General features: G+C 43.3%; 1 protein-coding gene across 6 annotated transcripts in view; it reads left to right on the forward strand.

Moving 5' to 3' along the window:
• Nucleotides 1-1,844: 1,844 nt before the first annotated feature.
• DENND5A (DENN domain containing 5A) overlaps nucleotides 1,845-17,783 on the forward strand; it is a 64,198-nt gene continuing 48,259 nt past the window's right edge. For all 6 annotated transcript variants that reach the window (XM_053980004.1, XM_053980007.1, XM_053980008.1 and 3 more), the window contains exon 1: nucleotides 1,845-2,007. In XM_053980004.1, coding sequence (XP_053835979.1) covers nucleotides 1,902-2,007 — 106 coding nt within the window. In that variant the 5' untranslated portion in view covers nucleotides 1,845-1,901. The remainder of the gene's footprint in view (nucleotides 2,008-17,783) is intronic.

A 17,783-nucleotide genomic window follows, 5' to 3' on the forward strand; every position in this document is an offset into this window, starting at 1 on the left:
AAGACAATCTAACTGTACTTTTTGTAGAGTAAACTCGAGCCCTTCACTCTAATATTGCTCCTACCCTGCCATCTTTATTGAAATCTTTCGCCCAAGTTAAACAGTGCTTTAAAACTGACCTCTTGGTCAAATCTAAGCAATGCTTTCCTTCACTGATAACCCATTTTCTGGCAATGTAAGCCTTAATCAAGTGAACACTGATAGCACCAGTGCTATCCTGACAGGTTTTCCTGGATCCCAGAAGGATGTCCAGCTGTCCACAACTCAAGGGGCACAGTGGCCTAAGAGTTCAGTTGTTGTACTGCAAAAGGCTGTAAACAACTGGCAGAGAAGTCTTTTTACACATGCTGCTCTTTCTACTCCCCACAGACAACCTGGTCTGTCTTGGCAATGGAAACTCAAATAGGTGAGGTTTCCTATGCTTGGCAGTGTTTTAAGTTAGGCTTGGTGTCTCATAGTTGCATTATGGATGCAACCTTAACTACTTGGTTTGTCCTGGATAATAATCATTAAAGACTGCAAAGTTTTAATTTCTCCTCTTCTAAGCCCTACAAGATATGGAAGGATTCTGATCTAAATGCCACAAATAGAGAACTGAGAGAGGAGAGGAAGGGGAACTGCTTATAGGCCTAATTTTAGGCTGGCAAGGCCATCCCAGGTGCCCCTACAGCCAGAGGAAAAAAGCACTCAAGGCAGAGCATGGGTTCGTGTCACTTGTCCCTCGGCAGCTCTGTTTGGTCATCCTGCCCCAGGGCCTGTTCTCCTTTCCACACTGAGCCAGAGGGGAGAGTGGATTTCACTCTGTGCAAGCCCAGCTGTTAACAGAGATGTGTGTGACATTAATCCAAATAGGAAAAAAAGAAAACAACCTTAGAGCCAAACAATCCCTAAGGCATTTCCCTGCACACTGGAGTCACGACAGCCACTGGGGCTGCGGGACGGGAAGATGGAGGTGACAGGAGGACCCGAGCCTAGAGGTGCTTCCAGAGCGCCGCCGGGCTGATCCGTGTCCTGAGCCAGCAGCCCTGGCAGCGCCTTCCCGGCCTCTGACCACGTCCAGTTCTGGGCTCCGCAGTACCCGAGACAGGGAGCACCTGCAGTGGGGCCAGCAGAGGCTACAGGACTCATCAAGGGCTGCAGATCCAAGGTTCTCCTGTGAGAAGCTGAGGGAACTGGGCCTGTACACAACAGGTTGGACTCGACCTCAGGGGGCTTTTCCAGCCTAATTGATTCTGTGATTCTCTTCAGCCTCGAGAAGAAAGGACTGGGAGGGGACCTCATCAATGTTTGTAAATATCTAAAGTGGAGGTGACAAGGATGGATCAGGCTCTGCTCGGTGGTGCCCAGCAAAGTGACAAGAGCCAACGGGAAGAAACGGGAAGCTCCACCTGAATGTGAGGAAGAACCTCTTCACTGCGCAGTGACCGAGAGGGTGTGGGGTCTCCCTCACCGAAGATACTCAAGAACGCTCAGGACAGACTCCTGTGCCTGCTTGAGCAGGCAGTTCGGACCGCACGACCCGCTGTGGTCCCTTCCAGCCTGCCCCCATCCCCTGATCCCGTGCCTGCGGAGGGAGCAGAGCCCTTCCCGCGGCTCCCCCGGGGCACGGCCGCGACCGCCCGCCATGGCCGCCCCCTCAGGCGGCCCCGGCGCGAGCGGCAGCGCCAGCAGCAGCATGACGTCACCCCCGCGCGCAGGGCGCAGGCGCGGCGTTGCGGCGCGCGGCCGGGCCGCTTCCCCCCCCCCCCCGAGAGCGGCGGGGGCCGTTCCCAGAATGCCGCGCGGCGCCGCCCGCCCCGCGCCGCCATGGAGGCGGCGGGCGCAGCCGGAGGTCCCGGCCCCGCTGCCGGCGCCGCCCGGCCCCGCTCCCGCTGAGCCCTGCGCGCCCCTCGCCCTGCAGCATGAGCGGCGGCGGCGGCGGCTCCTCGGCACCCGGCCGCTTCGCCGACTACTTCGTCATCTGCGGGCTGGACACCGAGACCGGGCTGGAGCCGGACGAGCTCTCCGGTGAGTGGCCGGCGGCGCTGGGCGCGGGGGCGGCGGGGTCCGGCCGCGCTGGCTCCCCGCGCCGCCGCCCGCCCGCTCCGCCACCTCCCCGCTCCGCCGCCCCGGGCGCTGCCGTGGGAGCCCGTGCCCCGCCGGGAGCCCCGGGCGCTGCGGGAGTGCCCGGCTGGGCACGGACCGGGCTCGGGACAAGTGAGCGAACTCCCCGAAAGCCCGGCGGAGTAGCGCCGTGAGACGGGCTGGGCAGAGCGCGCCTTGTGCGGCGGCAGCGCTTTCCACGGGCTGAGCCTCAGCGGCGATGTGTGCGCTCTCTTCGGAGCCGGGAGCGTGTACCAACTTCAGCCCGGCATTTGAGACACACGGGCGCTCTTAAGGAGTCGGATTTGGGAGAGAAAGCGAAAACCATTTGCGTGTGCAGTGTTACCTTTTCTTTTTCGTAGCCCGGGATAAGAGTTCTCTTGCAGAAGTATCCGAAAAGAATTCGGATTAGGAAGTGATTACTCTGCTGTGAGGTGAGAATGTTCACTCCGAATCCACAGCTAAACCACATCAATCTAGACCACGCCACTGTGTCAAAGCAGTGTTTTTTAGGTTAAAAGTCAGTTCGGTGTCTTAGCAGCACCTCGCTTCAGCTTTAGTCTCATTGTAGTGGCCTCAGTTAAATCCGAGTGCTGCTTAGCATCTCTAACTGTTCAGAAAGGTGAAGGAATGTGGTGGTGAAAACCTGACCTAACATCAGTACTGATTTTGTGTATTTGAGCTCTGAACTTGACCGGTAATACATTCTCTCACCCCCAGTCTCATTTTTTCTTTAGTTTGCTTTTATAAGGTGTCACGGGATTTTTTACATCGTTGCATTTGCACTGTCCCTCAATAATGAATGCTTGTTCCTTGTAGAGTGGGATTCGTGTTACTAGAACTGACTTCTTGCATTGAGTGAGCTCTTCTAAACTTTGGCTATTACAGAAACTCTTTTTTTCGTTTAATGACTTCAAACAAAATTTCTCACCTGTCCCCTCATGCTGAGCAGTACCTTACCCTAAGAGAATTCATGTTTGTCTAATGTTAAAGTGACTGTAGGCTGCAGTTTGAGGCTCGAGGAGTGAGTACAGCATAACAGTCTGCTCTGCAATGGCACTGCAAATTACAGTATCAATTTGATTTAAGAAATCTAAGAGAACAAAATGCAATACAATTTAATTGAGAGATACGTGAGGGATTCTTTTAATTAAATGACAAATGAACAAAATTTATGGATCAAAACAATTAAAAAGATGTTAATTTTGTGATTAATTTACTATAAATCTATTTGTGTAATGTGGTGTGAGGCACACTCAGTAATGCTCCCTATTCTTGATAGGCACATGAATAATTCTCCGCACATAATTCAATTTAAAACCAACAGTGCATTACTTTGGGCTAGCTATCTAATAGCAAACTGGAAGATATAAGTGCCTTTTTAAAAATATTCTGTCAGAGTGTGCAGGTCTGAAAGCTGGAGCATGCTGTTCTTTCTGTATTTGCTTTCCTGGTTAAGGACTGCATCTATAATATGTATGTAAAACTGTGGTGTGTGATGTATCCTGGTCTCTGCTGCTCCACCGTCGTTCTGGAATGGTGTCACCTGTGACAAGGTGTGAGGCTGCAGGGAGAAGAGGTTTTTGTGTTTATGGGGGAGACAGATTTTTACGTGATTTGAGAAAAGATTTTAAAAGAAGGTGGGGGGGAAATTCCAATAATGTCATAGCATAAGGGCTAGGTGGGATTCGGGTGCGTTTTGTTGAGTTTGTTGTGTTATTAATAATGCATGATAGTGTGACTGATAATGCTTTCAAACTGTGTCTTGGGCTATAGCCTCCTCCAATGTCCACTGATAAAGATGGAGAGGGCCTCTGTTATTTCAGTGGCTTTTGGATAAGGCTTGGAAACACTTTGTACTTCCTGGAAGCCTTTCTTGTTTGAATGAAAGGCTCATTGTGCGCTGGTTTTTCTTTTTTTTTTTTTTTTTTCCCTCCCCTCCCTCTGATTTCTGCGCTGCAAAATAGCTTCTGAATCCTCGTCCCGTTGAGACAATTGGCTTCACAAGCGCCCATCGCGGGGCCGGGGCGCTCCCGCAGCGCTGCCGCCGGAGCCGGGCACGGCGGGTCCCTCCGGGGCTTTCCTGCGTCAGGGCTGCCGGAGCCAGCCCGGCATGATGTCACCGCTCCCCTCCGCCGCAGGGAGCCGGCCGCGCTGCCACGGCCTCGGGGGATGCTGCGATGCTGCCGGCACACTTTGTTCTCGGAGCCGCGCGTTTCAGGTGTTCGACCTTAACGCGGGCGCTACGGCGTTTTCTGCGGGCTTGGAGATGAGGCGTCAGCTCAGGAATTGATGCTTGGTCTAGTTACTTTGTTTGAGGAGACACCTCTGATGGCGTTTTCCCTTTGTATGTTGGGAGCTTACTGAATAGCGCAGCTGTAATGTTTTTTCCTGAAAAAAGTTGGCTGGCTGGTGGAAGAGGCACAGGATATGTATCTAGGTTTGTTTTCTTTTAATGCACTGAGAAATCCTGTATTTAGGACTTGTAGTTAGCACAGATTAAAGAGTCTCTATTGCTAGGGCTTTTTTATCCCTAAATTAAATTCTGGGCATCCTTTCTTATTCTGATGATTGTGTTCCCACCGGGTGACCTCTTAAAGGACACGGAAAATATTTGCTAGGTGTTGGTAAAACAAAGCAAAACCCCCAACACTGGCTGCAGCTTAAGCTCCAGTGTCAGCTGCTAAGCTGGATGAGAGAGGAGCTGTGGTGCGTTTCTGTCTTTCCAGATGGTGTTGATACACCAGAAATGATGACAGAATTTTCCATTACGCTGCTGAGGTTTGTCACAGGTGAATTTCCTTCACAGAGCAAACCACAGAAGGGTTGAGGTTGGAAGGGATCTTCGGCAGTTGTCAGGTCTAGGGCCAGTTGCCCAGGACAATGTCCAGGTGATTTTGGGTATCACCAAAAATGGAGACTCCACAACCTCCCTGTGCAACCTGTGCCAGTGCTCTGTTACCCTCACAGTGAAGAGGTATCCTGATGTTTGGATGGAGCCTCTTGCATTGTGGTTTGTGCCCGTTGCCTCTGGCCCTGGCTCGGGATACAGCCTGTCTCCATCACCTTTGCACTTTCTGTTAGATATTTATATACATTGCTAAGATTGTGCCCTGAGCTTTTCTGTTCTGCAGGCTGAACAGTCCCAGCTCTCTCAGCCTTTCCTCCTGTCCCTTACTCATGTTTGTGGCCCCTTGCTGCACTCTCTGCACCATGTCCATGTCTGCTCTGTGCCAAGGAGCACAGAACTGGGCACAGCACTCCAGCTGTGGCCCCTCCAGGGCAGGGTCACCTCCTTCAGCCTGCTGGCAATGTTTTTGACTAATGCACCCCAGGGTACCATTGGCCTTCTTTGGAGCAAAGACACATTGCTGGCCCGTGGTCATCTGGAAATGATGAAATACATCACCAAAAATCTACTGTATGTAGTACAATGTGTTGCAATGCTGCAACATTATGATAGGATTTCTTAATTTAGATTGTATGACTGCACCCTGGAAAGGTAATGAGGATGAAGTGGAGGCTCATCTTTCAGCTGAAGTCTTTTATCTCTTGAGTTAATCAGATGTGATCTGAATGATGGTGGGAAACCTTGCATTATATGGAACTGTTGGGATTTTGGTGGAAAAGAGCATGGAACAAAAGAATTTTGTTTTCTTTTCGTCCTCTGTGATATGTTAAGTTTTTAGCAATCACTTGTCAACAGGGTTGGTTTATTATGGAGTGGCAAAACATCAACTTGCCATTGCCTTACACATATGTGAAATTGTGGTCTTGGGGTTGCTTTTACAATATACAGAACTCAGATCTAAATATCTGAAACCCAAGTTCTAATTAAAATCTTCTGTTGAACGTACTGTGGTAGTCTTGAATGTCATATCATAAATATGATAAGAGTTATTTCAGAAATAGCAATGTTACAAAGGAGAAATTGTGTAAAGGCAAAAAACAAAGGCCTATTATCTGTGAAGAAAAGATTGGTGATTTAATAATAGGATTGCTTGTAAAAAAAGAAGAGTAAAACAAACAACTACTTTGCCATCTATACTTTTTTTCCTGCCTTTCTTCCCAGTTTGAACTGTTTTTTTAAGGTTTGGTCCAAAAATTGCTTTATTCAGTAGGTGGATTTGTGTTCCTTTGCTCAAGTCCTTATCATGGTGCTTTGAGTTGTGCACCTGATCATGAGCATCATCCTCACAGGAGAATGCAAATAGAGTTAGGTGAAGCCCATTTGTCCAGGAAATATCTTTCCTGTAGAGACCCTTCATGAGCCTTTTCAGAGTTCATATTAGGTCTGCTTTCACTCTCTTACATGATGATGTGATACAATTTTTATGATCCTTCCTCTGTCATACCCTTTTTGTTTGCATTTTCTTTTTAATGGTGTTGAGGCAAGATCTCTGTGCATATAGATTAAGTAGCATAACATGACTGGTTATGAGTGAGGCATCTCTGTGTTGCCACAGGAGCCACTTGATTACTGCTGGTTTGTGAAAAGAAGATGATACCTGGTGTACAGTATTCACCTAGCTCCACTCAAAATTATTCTGACAATCTCAGAGAAAGTGTTTCTCCTCACCAGGAAAACAGAAACGTTGTCTCACCTCACTGCTCTGTCTGTAATTGAAGTGTCATTATTCTTCTATTTTGTTTGCCTCAAATTTAAAATGACAGCTTATCTTCATGCATTGTTAGGGGTTGTTTTAATAGAATCCTATATCAATATAAACTTAAAAAAGTGTGTGATGACATGATTGAAGGCATTGGCCACATATGTAAGCCAATAAATTGCTTAGTGGAATTAGTGTAGTGGTTCCATTCTGGTAGTCCATGCAGTAAGGCTGCTATCAGCACCTGTGTTCATTTCCAAGTTCAACACAAATACTTGCAGGCTTTTATTTTGCTGCAAAGGTATTTGTAAGGGATAGCTAAAGGGAAAGAGGAGGAAGAAGAAATGCAAACTTAATTTAAATCAGATATAATTTTCTGATTGACATTTGACATCTGTTTTGTAATTTCGTCTGTTAGGCATTTTAATCTCAGAATTAAGACATTTGGGGTTGGAGCCAGCTGTGGTTTTTGCAGTAGAGCCCTTCTGCAATACTGTTTTTTCCTTGGTAAATAGCATGTGAGTAAATTGCTCCATCTTTGCTGTTGGTGGTAGCACCAACACTTACTGCAGAAGTGAATTCTGCAACTATTGCTTGGTTTTACCAAAGGCTGAGTTGTTCTGTGATTGTGGGGTTTTGTTTTTGGTCGATTTCCCCCCTCCTTCCTCTCTTTGTCCATGTGGATGGTATCCATGCAAGCTTCCCACAGTTCCCAACGGTGCCTCTTCCCTCGGGGATTCATTCTGGGGCTGAAGGGGAGCATTTACAGTTCCTTTGCTTCTCTGGGATTGCTGACAAGGTGTTCACTCTGTGGGAGACCCCTGCAGTGGCCCCAGGGCTCACAGCACACCTTGTTTCACTCAGGTCACTGTGGGCAGGCAGCAGGTAGCAACAGCTTTTGGCTGGGCTTACACAGGCACATGTGAAATGTTTTAATCCAGATAATAGCTTATTCTACTCTTCCCTACCCCCTCTATCTTTTCCCAAGAAGCTGGAGCTGTTTGCCATGTTTGAGTGCCAAAAAGGTCTTTTGTCTCTTTGGGAACTGAGGCAGACGTGCTAGGGTAGCTGATAAGTGGAATAAAGAATGGCAGAGCTGATGTAAGGGGGAAGCAGCTGTACTCAGCTGAACTACATTTGAAGCCACAGTTTATTGGTGATGTTTCTGTAATGTCAGTCTTGTCACTATCATATTGGTATTTTAGGTCAATTAAGTTGGGTCCTTTATGGAATAATCTCCTCAAAACTCACAAAAACTCTTCAGTCCTCCACCCTTCTCTATTCATTTATAAATTTGGTTTACTTGGAAGGCTCCTTGGCAATGTGTGGGGGAGGAGAAAGGTTACAAGTTCTTGATTTGAGAATAAATTTAAGGTGCTAAAACATTGTCTAAAGAACTAAGGTTTACAACTATGTTTTTTAAGCCTTTTAGAAAAGCCATAGGAATTTCAGCTTACAAAGGCAGGTCATACAAAGATGGGTTCATTTGGCTTTCTGTCCATTAGGGTTTTTTTTTGTAGTTTGATTTTTCCTGTTGTATTTGGGAATTTTTGCAGTTTATTTTGCAAGAGAGAGACTACACAAAGAGCTCTTGAGTGAATTGGATGGGAAACACTGCCATTTTGCAAATAATAACTTTTTTTCTCAATTCTTCAAATTATTGATTCTGGGGTTACAAAACACCACAACTGTTTTCTTATCCACCTTTTGACTTAGGGAAGTCCTACTTGAGTGTTCTTGGTAATGACTTCTCATAGTTGTCTTTTGAATTCCCACTGACCTGCAGGGCTCATGTAGCAGAAATGATGCACATGAAGTGACAGTGTCAGAAGCGATTACTTACTGATGCACGCTGTGCAGTAATTACTCTCTCAATTTCTTGACAACCATTTCAGATTTGTGGTTTGCAGTCAAGTTTGCAGCCAACTGGAATGGTATCCCTGTGAGGCTTAAAACATTATTGCACAGAGAAATGATGGAGCATTCCAGCACAAACTGATGAATGATGTAGAATTTACTTGGAGTGTTTCTGCTCAAGGCATGTTTCTTAGTCTTTCCAGGAAAATGCTACTCCACTTGTGGTTTGATGGGCAAGAGCCCATTGGTTTCAAACTTTCCAGTAGAAGTGTAGAATATTGACTTTTTTATTTAGGTGGTTTGTTTTTGGTTGGTTTTTTTTTTTACTGGCTGTTTTATCAGCCACAGTCAGGTACAATGTGTACACCTGAGTCATTTACATATGGATACTGAAGCATTTTGAGAAAGAAACTATCTCATTTCATGGGTAAGTGATCTAGAGGCAAATAGCATGAGCAACATTTCAGTATCTGAGTGAGGAAAAAAGGTTGTTTTACAGAAACAGATACTCTTTCACATAGCTTCAGGTGAGTTTAGAAAAGTTTTGTTTTTTTTTTTTTTGAAGTACAAGCATAAACTTTTAGGAGCTTTTCTTGCTTGCTATTCCTTCTTAATTTGCTACTTTCAGTAAGCTCCCTTGCCAATTGTTGTTTCCTAATTTTGGCCCCCAAGCCCAGCAATGTCCTGCTGAGCTGCCATTACAGTTGCATTGGGGAAAAGATAAGTCCCTTAAGTCAACAAGGTTGGTGCCAGCATAAGGCTGTCATGTCCCTTTCTGTCTCTTTTATGTGTGGGTTCTGGGAAATGTCAAGTAAGCTTCTTTTAAATTGAAATGTGAAGTAACTCCTTCAAAAGTTTTGCTGAAGACTGGTAAAACTTCTGTTTACCAGTATCTTGGTCGTTTCTCAGAATTCTTTTGGCAGAGATTTTATGGCAGTACAGACCAATCCAAGTGTAAGGTGTTGTGGTCTCTCTTTCCTGTCCTTACTGAGGGCTTTGTTTATGACCTGGACCACAGTGGTGATACACAGGTGTAAGTGGTCAGCTTGGACCTGGGACTTCTGTTTTTGGGTCTTTGCTCTTCTTCTTCTAAACAGATTTTCATGTTGAAAACATGAGGGTTTTTTTTTAACCAAACATGAATTTTGCCTTCTGGACAAGAAAGGTGAGCTTGATAGGCTTATGTGTGACAGGGAGAGAGCTTAGGAGGCATGGGTGGAGAGATGGTGAGGAAGGATCCAGCCAGAGCAGAGATAAGCTTTGGGGTTTCTCATATCTGTTCACCAAACCATCAGCACCTCTGATTAATTTTCTGTGATTAAAGATCACTCCTGTCAAGCAACTTGACTTTCTGACAGGACATTTTCTGTTTTATTCAGAAGGGGAGCAGTCCTTATTAAGGCAGGTTACTGCAAAGCACTATTTTCAAAGGTTAGATAGTAAAGTGAAGCACACTGGCCAGGACTGGTATACTGAAATGACTGCATAGCTGATCTTTCTGTATTTTTCTGACCTCTGTATGTTATTGAAACCTGCTGAAAGACTTTGTGTGTTCTTTAAAATATGTTTTTCCTTTTCAATGCAAAACCTTAGTGATATCCTGGAACTATTTGGTTGAAGGACTGGAAAAGTGCTTCAGTAAGATTTGATCCTTATGCTTTTACACAGATGTGTTTCCATCAGTCCCCAGAGCCAGAGGGCTGTGGGAGCACAAAAAGTAGGGACATTTAACTGGATGGGATGTGTCACTGTGAAAGGAGACCATGGTTGTTGGGAAAAGTTGTTTGGAATGGTCTGTGCTCAGGCTTTCCTGAAGAGTCCCACTGGATCTGCCAGTCTCAGGGGGGCATGAGGAGAACAGCTGTTTTCTATATTAAATATGCTTGTCTCCACTGCTGTTACATATTTTTAGTACATGTAAAAGAATTTGGTTCTATTCTGAAGGTAAGCCACCCTTTTCCTTTCATAGTGTCTTCTGTTGCACATATTGCAGATCTATTGTGTAATGGAAATAGTGTGCCCCTCCTGACCCCCATGGCTGTGAACACGCCTGTCATTGAAATTCTGAGGCCTGCCTCTGTTGTTTAGTTGGAAACAGACCTAAATATCTTTCTGTAAGTCTTTTTGCTTTGGCTAGAACAGGAAAGTGGTTTAGTAAAACAATTCTGGTTTTAAGGCCATTCCATTGAAAATTTCTGCTAGACAGTCTTGACTAAAATACATTGTATTTTATACTGTCCATCTGCCTTCCTGTATTACATACAAAGGAGTACAAAAAGAAAAGCTATAGGAAAGAAAAATGTTTAGGATGCTTTTAAAGATAAAAACTGAGGACTATTTTAAAGGCTGCTTTAGATTCTTGGTGGTTTCTTCTGCCACTACCCTGTCCTGCCACTTCCTTGTCCCACCTCTTCCCGCCTTTCTTGAAACAGTAGCAGAACAATAAAAACAAAAGCTTTTGGTTTCCTGACCTTACAATCACAGAATGCAGATGGCCTCAGCTGTTTTTCTGTGGTGCTTTAAATTCATTGTTGCAGCATTTGAAACGATTCCCGGGTGTGTGTGGCAACATGTTTTGTTATCATCTAGATGAATGCTGGGACTTAAATGATGAATGGATATGTATTAACTCTTAGATTTTGGTTTGCCATGAAGGGCTTTGAATAATTTACCTATCAAAGGAATTAATGATTATTTGTATCAGGCAGAGTTTACACTGAATGTCCAGTTAGCAAAATGACCTCTTTTTTTTTTTTTTAATTTATTTCATTTCACAGTTAGTTGCTTTGTGATACAATTTTTGAAACATTACTTTTCTTGAATTTTGGAAAGCAAAAGAAAATGAGAAAAGAACCAGACCTTTAACAGTCAACAGATTAGGGTTAACTCTCTTTTTTTTGTCTCTCTCACCTTTTTAAAGTCTGCAGTAGGAGGAATTTTACTGTCAGTTGAATGTCCAAAGGAATGTGTTCTCCTTGGATTGGGATAAGGGATTGTTACAAGCAACTATGGGTTCCCTAGATGACAAACAGGGAAAAAAAATCAGAACTTTTCATGACTGGTTATTTTCTTTGTGTTTTCCCAACCCCTCTAAAGCAAGTCCTTCAGCTTTGCCAGAGGAAGGATGGCACTCCATCCACATGCATTTCACTTGCCCTTGGGATCCATACCTGTGTGTTTGTATCTCAGCTTTGCACCTTTGTTTCAGAAAGGCAGGCAGTGAAGTTGCTTTGCCTTCAAGGTTTTCTGTCAAGGAAAGTGAAACAATAACTTTTATAATGAAGGTTTTAGAGGAAGTCCCAGCTGTGAAAATCAGATGTGGTAGATGTGTTACAAATCCAGTGGGATGGAGGCTGCTACAGACAGTGGCTGAAACACCTGATTCCATTTGCTTCAGCAGCACTGCTGCAGCCAGGTGAAAGTGACGCTGAAGATTTTCCTCGTGGATAATTTAACCTGCTTTAAAAAGTGTTCAAGTCCCAATTCCAGTACCAAATGAAGTGGTCTAATTCAGCTTGTGCTTGCCAGGTGGTCTTGCCAATGGGAGCAGGGGGATAGGGAGTGTGGGACAGAGGGTTTATGTGTTTCAGGATAAAAGGGAAGAATTCTTCTTTGTGTATATCCGAGCAAGAGGTTTGCTGGAGAAGGGAGCCCTCTCTAATGAGAAATACGTGCAGCTCTGTTTAAGGAGGAGGAACTGGAAGGAAGGAAGCAAGTCATAATCTGAAAGCATTTGTCTATTGATGGAGTGGCTCTTTGCTTACAGATTTGGCAGCTGCAGCTTTTCTTGAATCATGGTTTTTATTCCAAGAATTCTTGTACAATGAATTTCTTACCTTAGTCTGCCAGATTTGAATGTTTATTTCCTGCATTTTAGAGAGGTGCGTTTTTTTTCCCTCCAGTTACATATGGTTTAATATTTGTTAAGGAAGGAATCAGAGAATGTTTTAAATCTTTACTGTTTTAAAAGTAAACCTTGCCTAATTCATACTGTATTAATAGCTCTCTGTGTATGTATTGAAAGGATTTTTCTTTAGTATTATAATAGGGTGTCCTGAAAAATCAGAATGATGGTGTTGTCCTGAAGGCTTAGCCTAGGCTGGTGGTTTTTTTTTTTGTTTGTTTTGTTTTTCGTGTTTTTTTTTTTTTTTTGTTTTTTTTTTTTTTTTTGTTTTGTTTTGTTTTTTTGTTTTTTTTTTTTTTTTTGAAAGGCTAGATTGAATCAACAGATTTCCATCTCATTTCACATGTATTATGGTTCAGGCCATATAATTTAATTGCTTGTTTGATTATCCCAGTGTTCTCTTAAGACTTCAAAATAGAATATTTCACCATTTTTGTTGGCAAGTTAAAATAGGGCAAGTCTTATTTTTAACCAAACTTTTTTGCCTTTAATTTTAAGAGACTGCTTCTTGGCTTGACTGTTTTTGCATCCCTTCATGCATCTTAAGCACCTGTCTTTGCTTTCACAGTGTAACCAGGCCAGCTGCTGGTCATGTGTCAGTCTGAGTAATCAAGAACTCCTCAAATCTCTCAGTGTATGTGCCATCCCTTTCCCTCAGTGACTCCTTCTCCCCAAATTGCCTTTATTTACTCCATACTTTCATCTTTTCTAGAGTGTGGCTTCCTATTTTTCCTTCCAAAAACTATCTGGTTTTGCCAGTTAACTATTTTTATTTAGACTTGGACCCTGAATTTTGGAGCTGCAGTAATTTTATGTTTGATAAACATAATTATTTACTGTAGTACCTGTAGCCTTTTTTGTGTACTGAGGGTGTTTGCTGGCTGAACTGGGAATCCTGTTGCTGTGTATGCTGGTTTTGGATTCACCTCATTCTAAGTGTTACTTGTATCTTTGGAACTAAGGCAAATTGTATCTTTAGAAACCTTTTTTTTTTTTTTCTTTTCATGAGGTGCTTTGACAGATACGGTTTTTCTCTTAAAAATTCTCACCTGAAACCCAAGAATGAGAAAGATTATTTTCAAAATATCCTATGATGGCCTTTTCACTGAAGTGTGGCTTTGTGCTTTATAGCATTTTTTAATTTGAAGCAGGGTAGAATTAGGCTGTTCTGTGAATGGTGTTTGTAGTTCAGGTGCTGTTCAAATCCCCTTGTTGTGTGACTTTTGCCTTGCAGCCCTCAGCTGTGAAAACCTCTGCTCTTTGCCTGTCATGGTCAGCTCAGTCTCCAGTCCCCCACCCTGCACGGGCTGGGAGGGTTCCCACCATTCCCAGGTTCTTTGAGCTGTGATGCAGACAGTGCAGAGGTAGAGGCTGTGGTTGTAGGGTCTGTAGGGTCTTCTCAATGCTAAATCCATTTTCTCTGGATTCTCTGTGCTGAGTAGTACAGGAAAGCTGCCCTAAGTGCATGGCTTATAGTTTCTGTTGCTGGTACAAATTCTCATTGTTCTTCTTCATTTGTTAATTACAGCAATATGACTGTTTCATGTTGAAGCTGTTTTATATTTAGTTCAAGACATTCATTTTAGTGACAGCAGAAATTGATAGAGTCTCTGTATGCTAAAAGATTCCAGTAAGTGTCTTTATGTGGAAAATATAAAGTTAATGCTTTAATTGCATGCTATCTGAGAATTTTTTATTTGAAGATGTCATGTATACAATTAATGTACACCAAGACAGACTGAATTGAATTAATAGCAGGCTGTATCACAGGAATTTAAAGAAAGAAGCTGCCTGGCTGGGTGGAAGTAGCAAACCACTTAATCAGAACCAGTCAAGCTTTCTGGATCTTTCTTCTGTAATTATTTTGAGCAGATGAGTGGACTTGGAGAACAAAAAAAGGTGGCAGTATTAATGATGCCTTAAAATCAGTCTTGCCACCACCATTTAGTTTGTTTTTGGGGCACTTCTTCTGGTAACTAGGGTAACCTCTTCTGCCTTGCTTTCTATTGTCATAGAGGGAAAATTGAGCTGGTCTACATCTGAGATAGCTGCTCAAAGAGTTTTTTTTTTTTCCCTATCTGGGACACAGGGAGAAGTTCCTGTACAGTTCTTAGTCTTGCATAATTTTTAGAGTTGCAACACTGCAGTCACTTTCTAAATATTAAAGCCAAATAGTAAATTGACAGCATGTTCAAAAGGCCATGACTCAGTTTAAAAAAAGGCTTTGTTTGCAAAGCCTTCTTGACTTTCTTTTAAACAAGTTTTCCCTTTCTCATTAAGGACAACTTAAGCCACTGTTCTATTATGTAAATGGAAACTTTTCATGGCAGTGCGGGATTTACAGAGAAGAACGATTGAGATGTTGAAGACAAAAAATCCAGGGTTAAAAACATTCTTGCAAAGAAGCAAACTAGTCAGCAAGGAAATTTGAATTGTTAGAATTATGTACAAGTGTTCTTGGAAAATTTGCATTAGAAATTTGTAAGCAATGCGTGTGAAAACGTTACATCTATGCAAGGTCATAAGTAGGTGAATCTGCAAGTTGTATAACCTAACCATTTTTCTTATTGCTGTATTGGGAAGACCCTTTTCCCCCCCCCCTTTCTTTTCCTGAAGAGGAATACAGAAGGCAGTGAATCATATTTCTCTCTGGGTAAATCAGGAAAGAGCTAAAATTAGATCTTCAGAGTTCATTCTTTTTATTCCCGCTCAAAGCTGAGGAAATCTTGGTAGATGGCATTTGCAGGTTTTGAATTGAATGTTTTAATTTTAGTTTATAGAACTTCTTTTTCCTTGTTATAATCTTACAAAAGAGTAATATCCATTGATATGGATAGCTTCATGCAGATTGATGCATGAGACTTCCAAAGCAATGCTGTCCTGCACGGGTTGGAAACTCCAGGAGTTTGTAAGTCCTAATTCTCATCAGAGCAAGACACAGACACTGCTGTCCACTGCTCACAGGTGGAGCAGCAAGAGAAGTAACACAGGTAAGAATGGACAGCAGCATAAAAATGATAGCCAGGGAGGTTCCCAGCATACCCACAAATCTCTGTGGTGATGTGGCTTATGTGCAGTGTTAGGTGACTCAGGAAGGGACCGATAAAATGAGGTGTACTTGTTAGTTCAGCATGGGATACTTGCAGTGCATGCATGAGCTGCTCTAATGTGCTGCTAATTACAAAGTCCAAATTACAGATGTGTAGGCCAGCATAATTTCAGATGGTGTAAGTGAAGTTAGAACTGAAAGCCCATCATGGTTCCATACGTTGCAAATAGTATTAGGTGACTGTTAGAGCAGTGGTATGAGCTGCCATGCTGCTTTGGAAAGGGGCTGGTTTGAGCTGGATCTTCCAAATAAATGTAATGTGTTTCAACTCTCTGGTCATCCTGAGCAGGTCTGTAGTTTGCTTTATGCACACAACTCAGTCCATCAGGTTCAGTGTACTGAATAGATGTGAGAGGGAGGTGTTGGAGAATTACCTGCCTCTGGTGTGAGATTTAATCCGATTGGTGCCGAGTGTCCCCCACTGCGGTCTGAGACTGCTCTCAGCTGAGCTCTGCCTGCCCTGGAAGAGCCAGGCCAAGCCTGCAGTCCTGGACATCCCTCAGCCAAGGAGACTTCCTCAGGGGCTGTGTCTAACTGGTGACTTCCCTTTTGATAAGCAAGCTGACTAGTAATTTAAGTCTTTCATGCATGTCTTCTTAAATAACACGGTGGTGTGGTTTAACCCAGCCCCACCCAGCCTCTCACTCCCCTCCTGTGGAATGGGCGAGAGAATCAGAAGTGTAAAAGTGGGAAAACTCGCAGGCCGGGATAAAAATAGCTTAATAGGTAAAGCAAAGCAAAACAGGAATTCATTCACCACACCCATGGGCAGGCAGGTGCTCAGCCTGTCCCAGGACAGCAGGGATCTAGCATGTTTAATGGGGAGGGTTGATACAGTGTGAAAAATGGGAGAGGAAGCAAAGGGCATTGCCAGAGCCGGGTGATGGTTGCTGGTGTTGAAAAATCAATTACCTGGCATGAATGGCAGGAGCCAGCAGGTAGTGAGCTGGGCCCCAGGAGGAGGGCTGGCTTCAGGAGTTAGCAGATATTAGAACTCTAGTCCATGTTTTCTTCTGCTCAGCAGTTTCACAGCCTCTGTCTGCGGTTTACTTTTTGCTTCCGCCCTGTTTTGGGGGATCACCATGAGCTAATTAAGCTGTTTGTGTGGCTGAAGTGGATTAGTGAAATGTTAATCTTTGTTAACCCTTTCTTCATTCTCTATTTGTTTATTTTTAATCCATATTGTTTCACTGATCCTGTTTTGAGTGGGATGCCACAGGGGGTGGTTTTTTTTTTTCAATGACAAAGAAATTCTGAGATGCTCCGTTTCACTGTCATTCCCCTGCTGGGTGCAGTGCCAGGGCTACACTAAACTGGTGCTTGTGGATTTGTACTGTGCCTAGTTAAATTATATTTCTCTATGCTTTCATGATATTACTTACAATGGGATTCTTACTGTTTTCTTGACAAATAATCTTATAGCTGTAGCTGTTTGATCATTGAGTCTGATTTAAGTCCAAGGTAGTTGCAACTTTGCAGTGTGTGGGACATTTTGCATCTTGATTTTTGTAGAGCTTTTCCTCTGATATAACAAACAGCTGAGTGGTAAATGTATATGTGAGGAACATCAATGGTGTTTGAAAGACCTCTTCAGTCCTCAACAGGCAATCCTGTGTTCCATTGAAAACCCCCAAAGTTTCCCTTTTGCATGGAATGTGTATAAAAGAAAGAAATTATTTATGGATAAATAATTTCTAAAGACCTCTTTACTGTAACTTGGATAAGGAAATTACTTTCTAGCCATTACTTCTGCTAAGGGAGAGAAACCATGTAAAAAGCATGGTATGAGGATAGCAGTCCTTTGATAGCTGTGAAGTGTGGAGACTTGCTCTCTATCTCAACTTATGGGATACATCATATTTTTATCAGTTTATTTCCTCTTATGCCTTCATTTTCTTAGTTGTAGAATACAACTGTCCATTTCTGCTGGTGGGTTGGTCTCTTGCAATTGCTAAAATTGCTCTTCACTGTTTTTATCAAAACCATTTCAATTATTTCTGAATGAATCAACTAACTGAAGGAAACCAAGATTAGCTCAGTTGGTTAGAGCATGGTACTAATAACATGAAAGCTGTGGCTTGATCTCTGTATGGCCATTTACTTAGGAGTTGGACTCAATGATCCTTGGGGGTCCCTTCCAACTCAGAATATCCTTTTAATTCTGTCACTCTGTAATTCACACAGAGACAGGTCTTGAAACCTTGAGGTTTTTTTTTTTTTT

The sequence above is a fragment of the Vidua macroura genome, chromosome 6 (genome assembly GCF_024509145.1).
Source record: "Vidua macroura isolate BioBank_ID:100142 chromosome 6, ASM2450914v1, whole genome shotgun sequence".
In the NCBI taxonomy this organism is placed as follows: domain Eukaryota; kingdom Metazoa; phylum Chordata; class Aves; order Passeriformes; family Viduidae; genus Vidua; species Vidua macroura.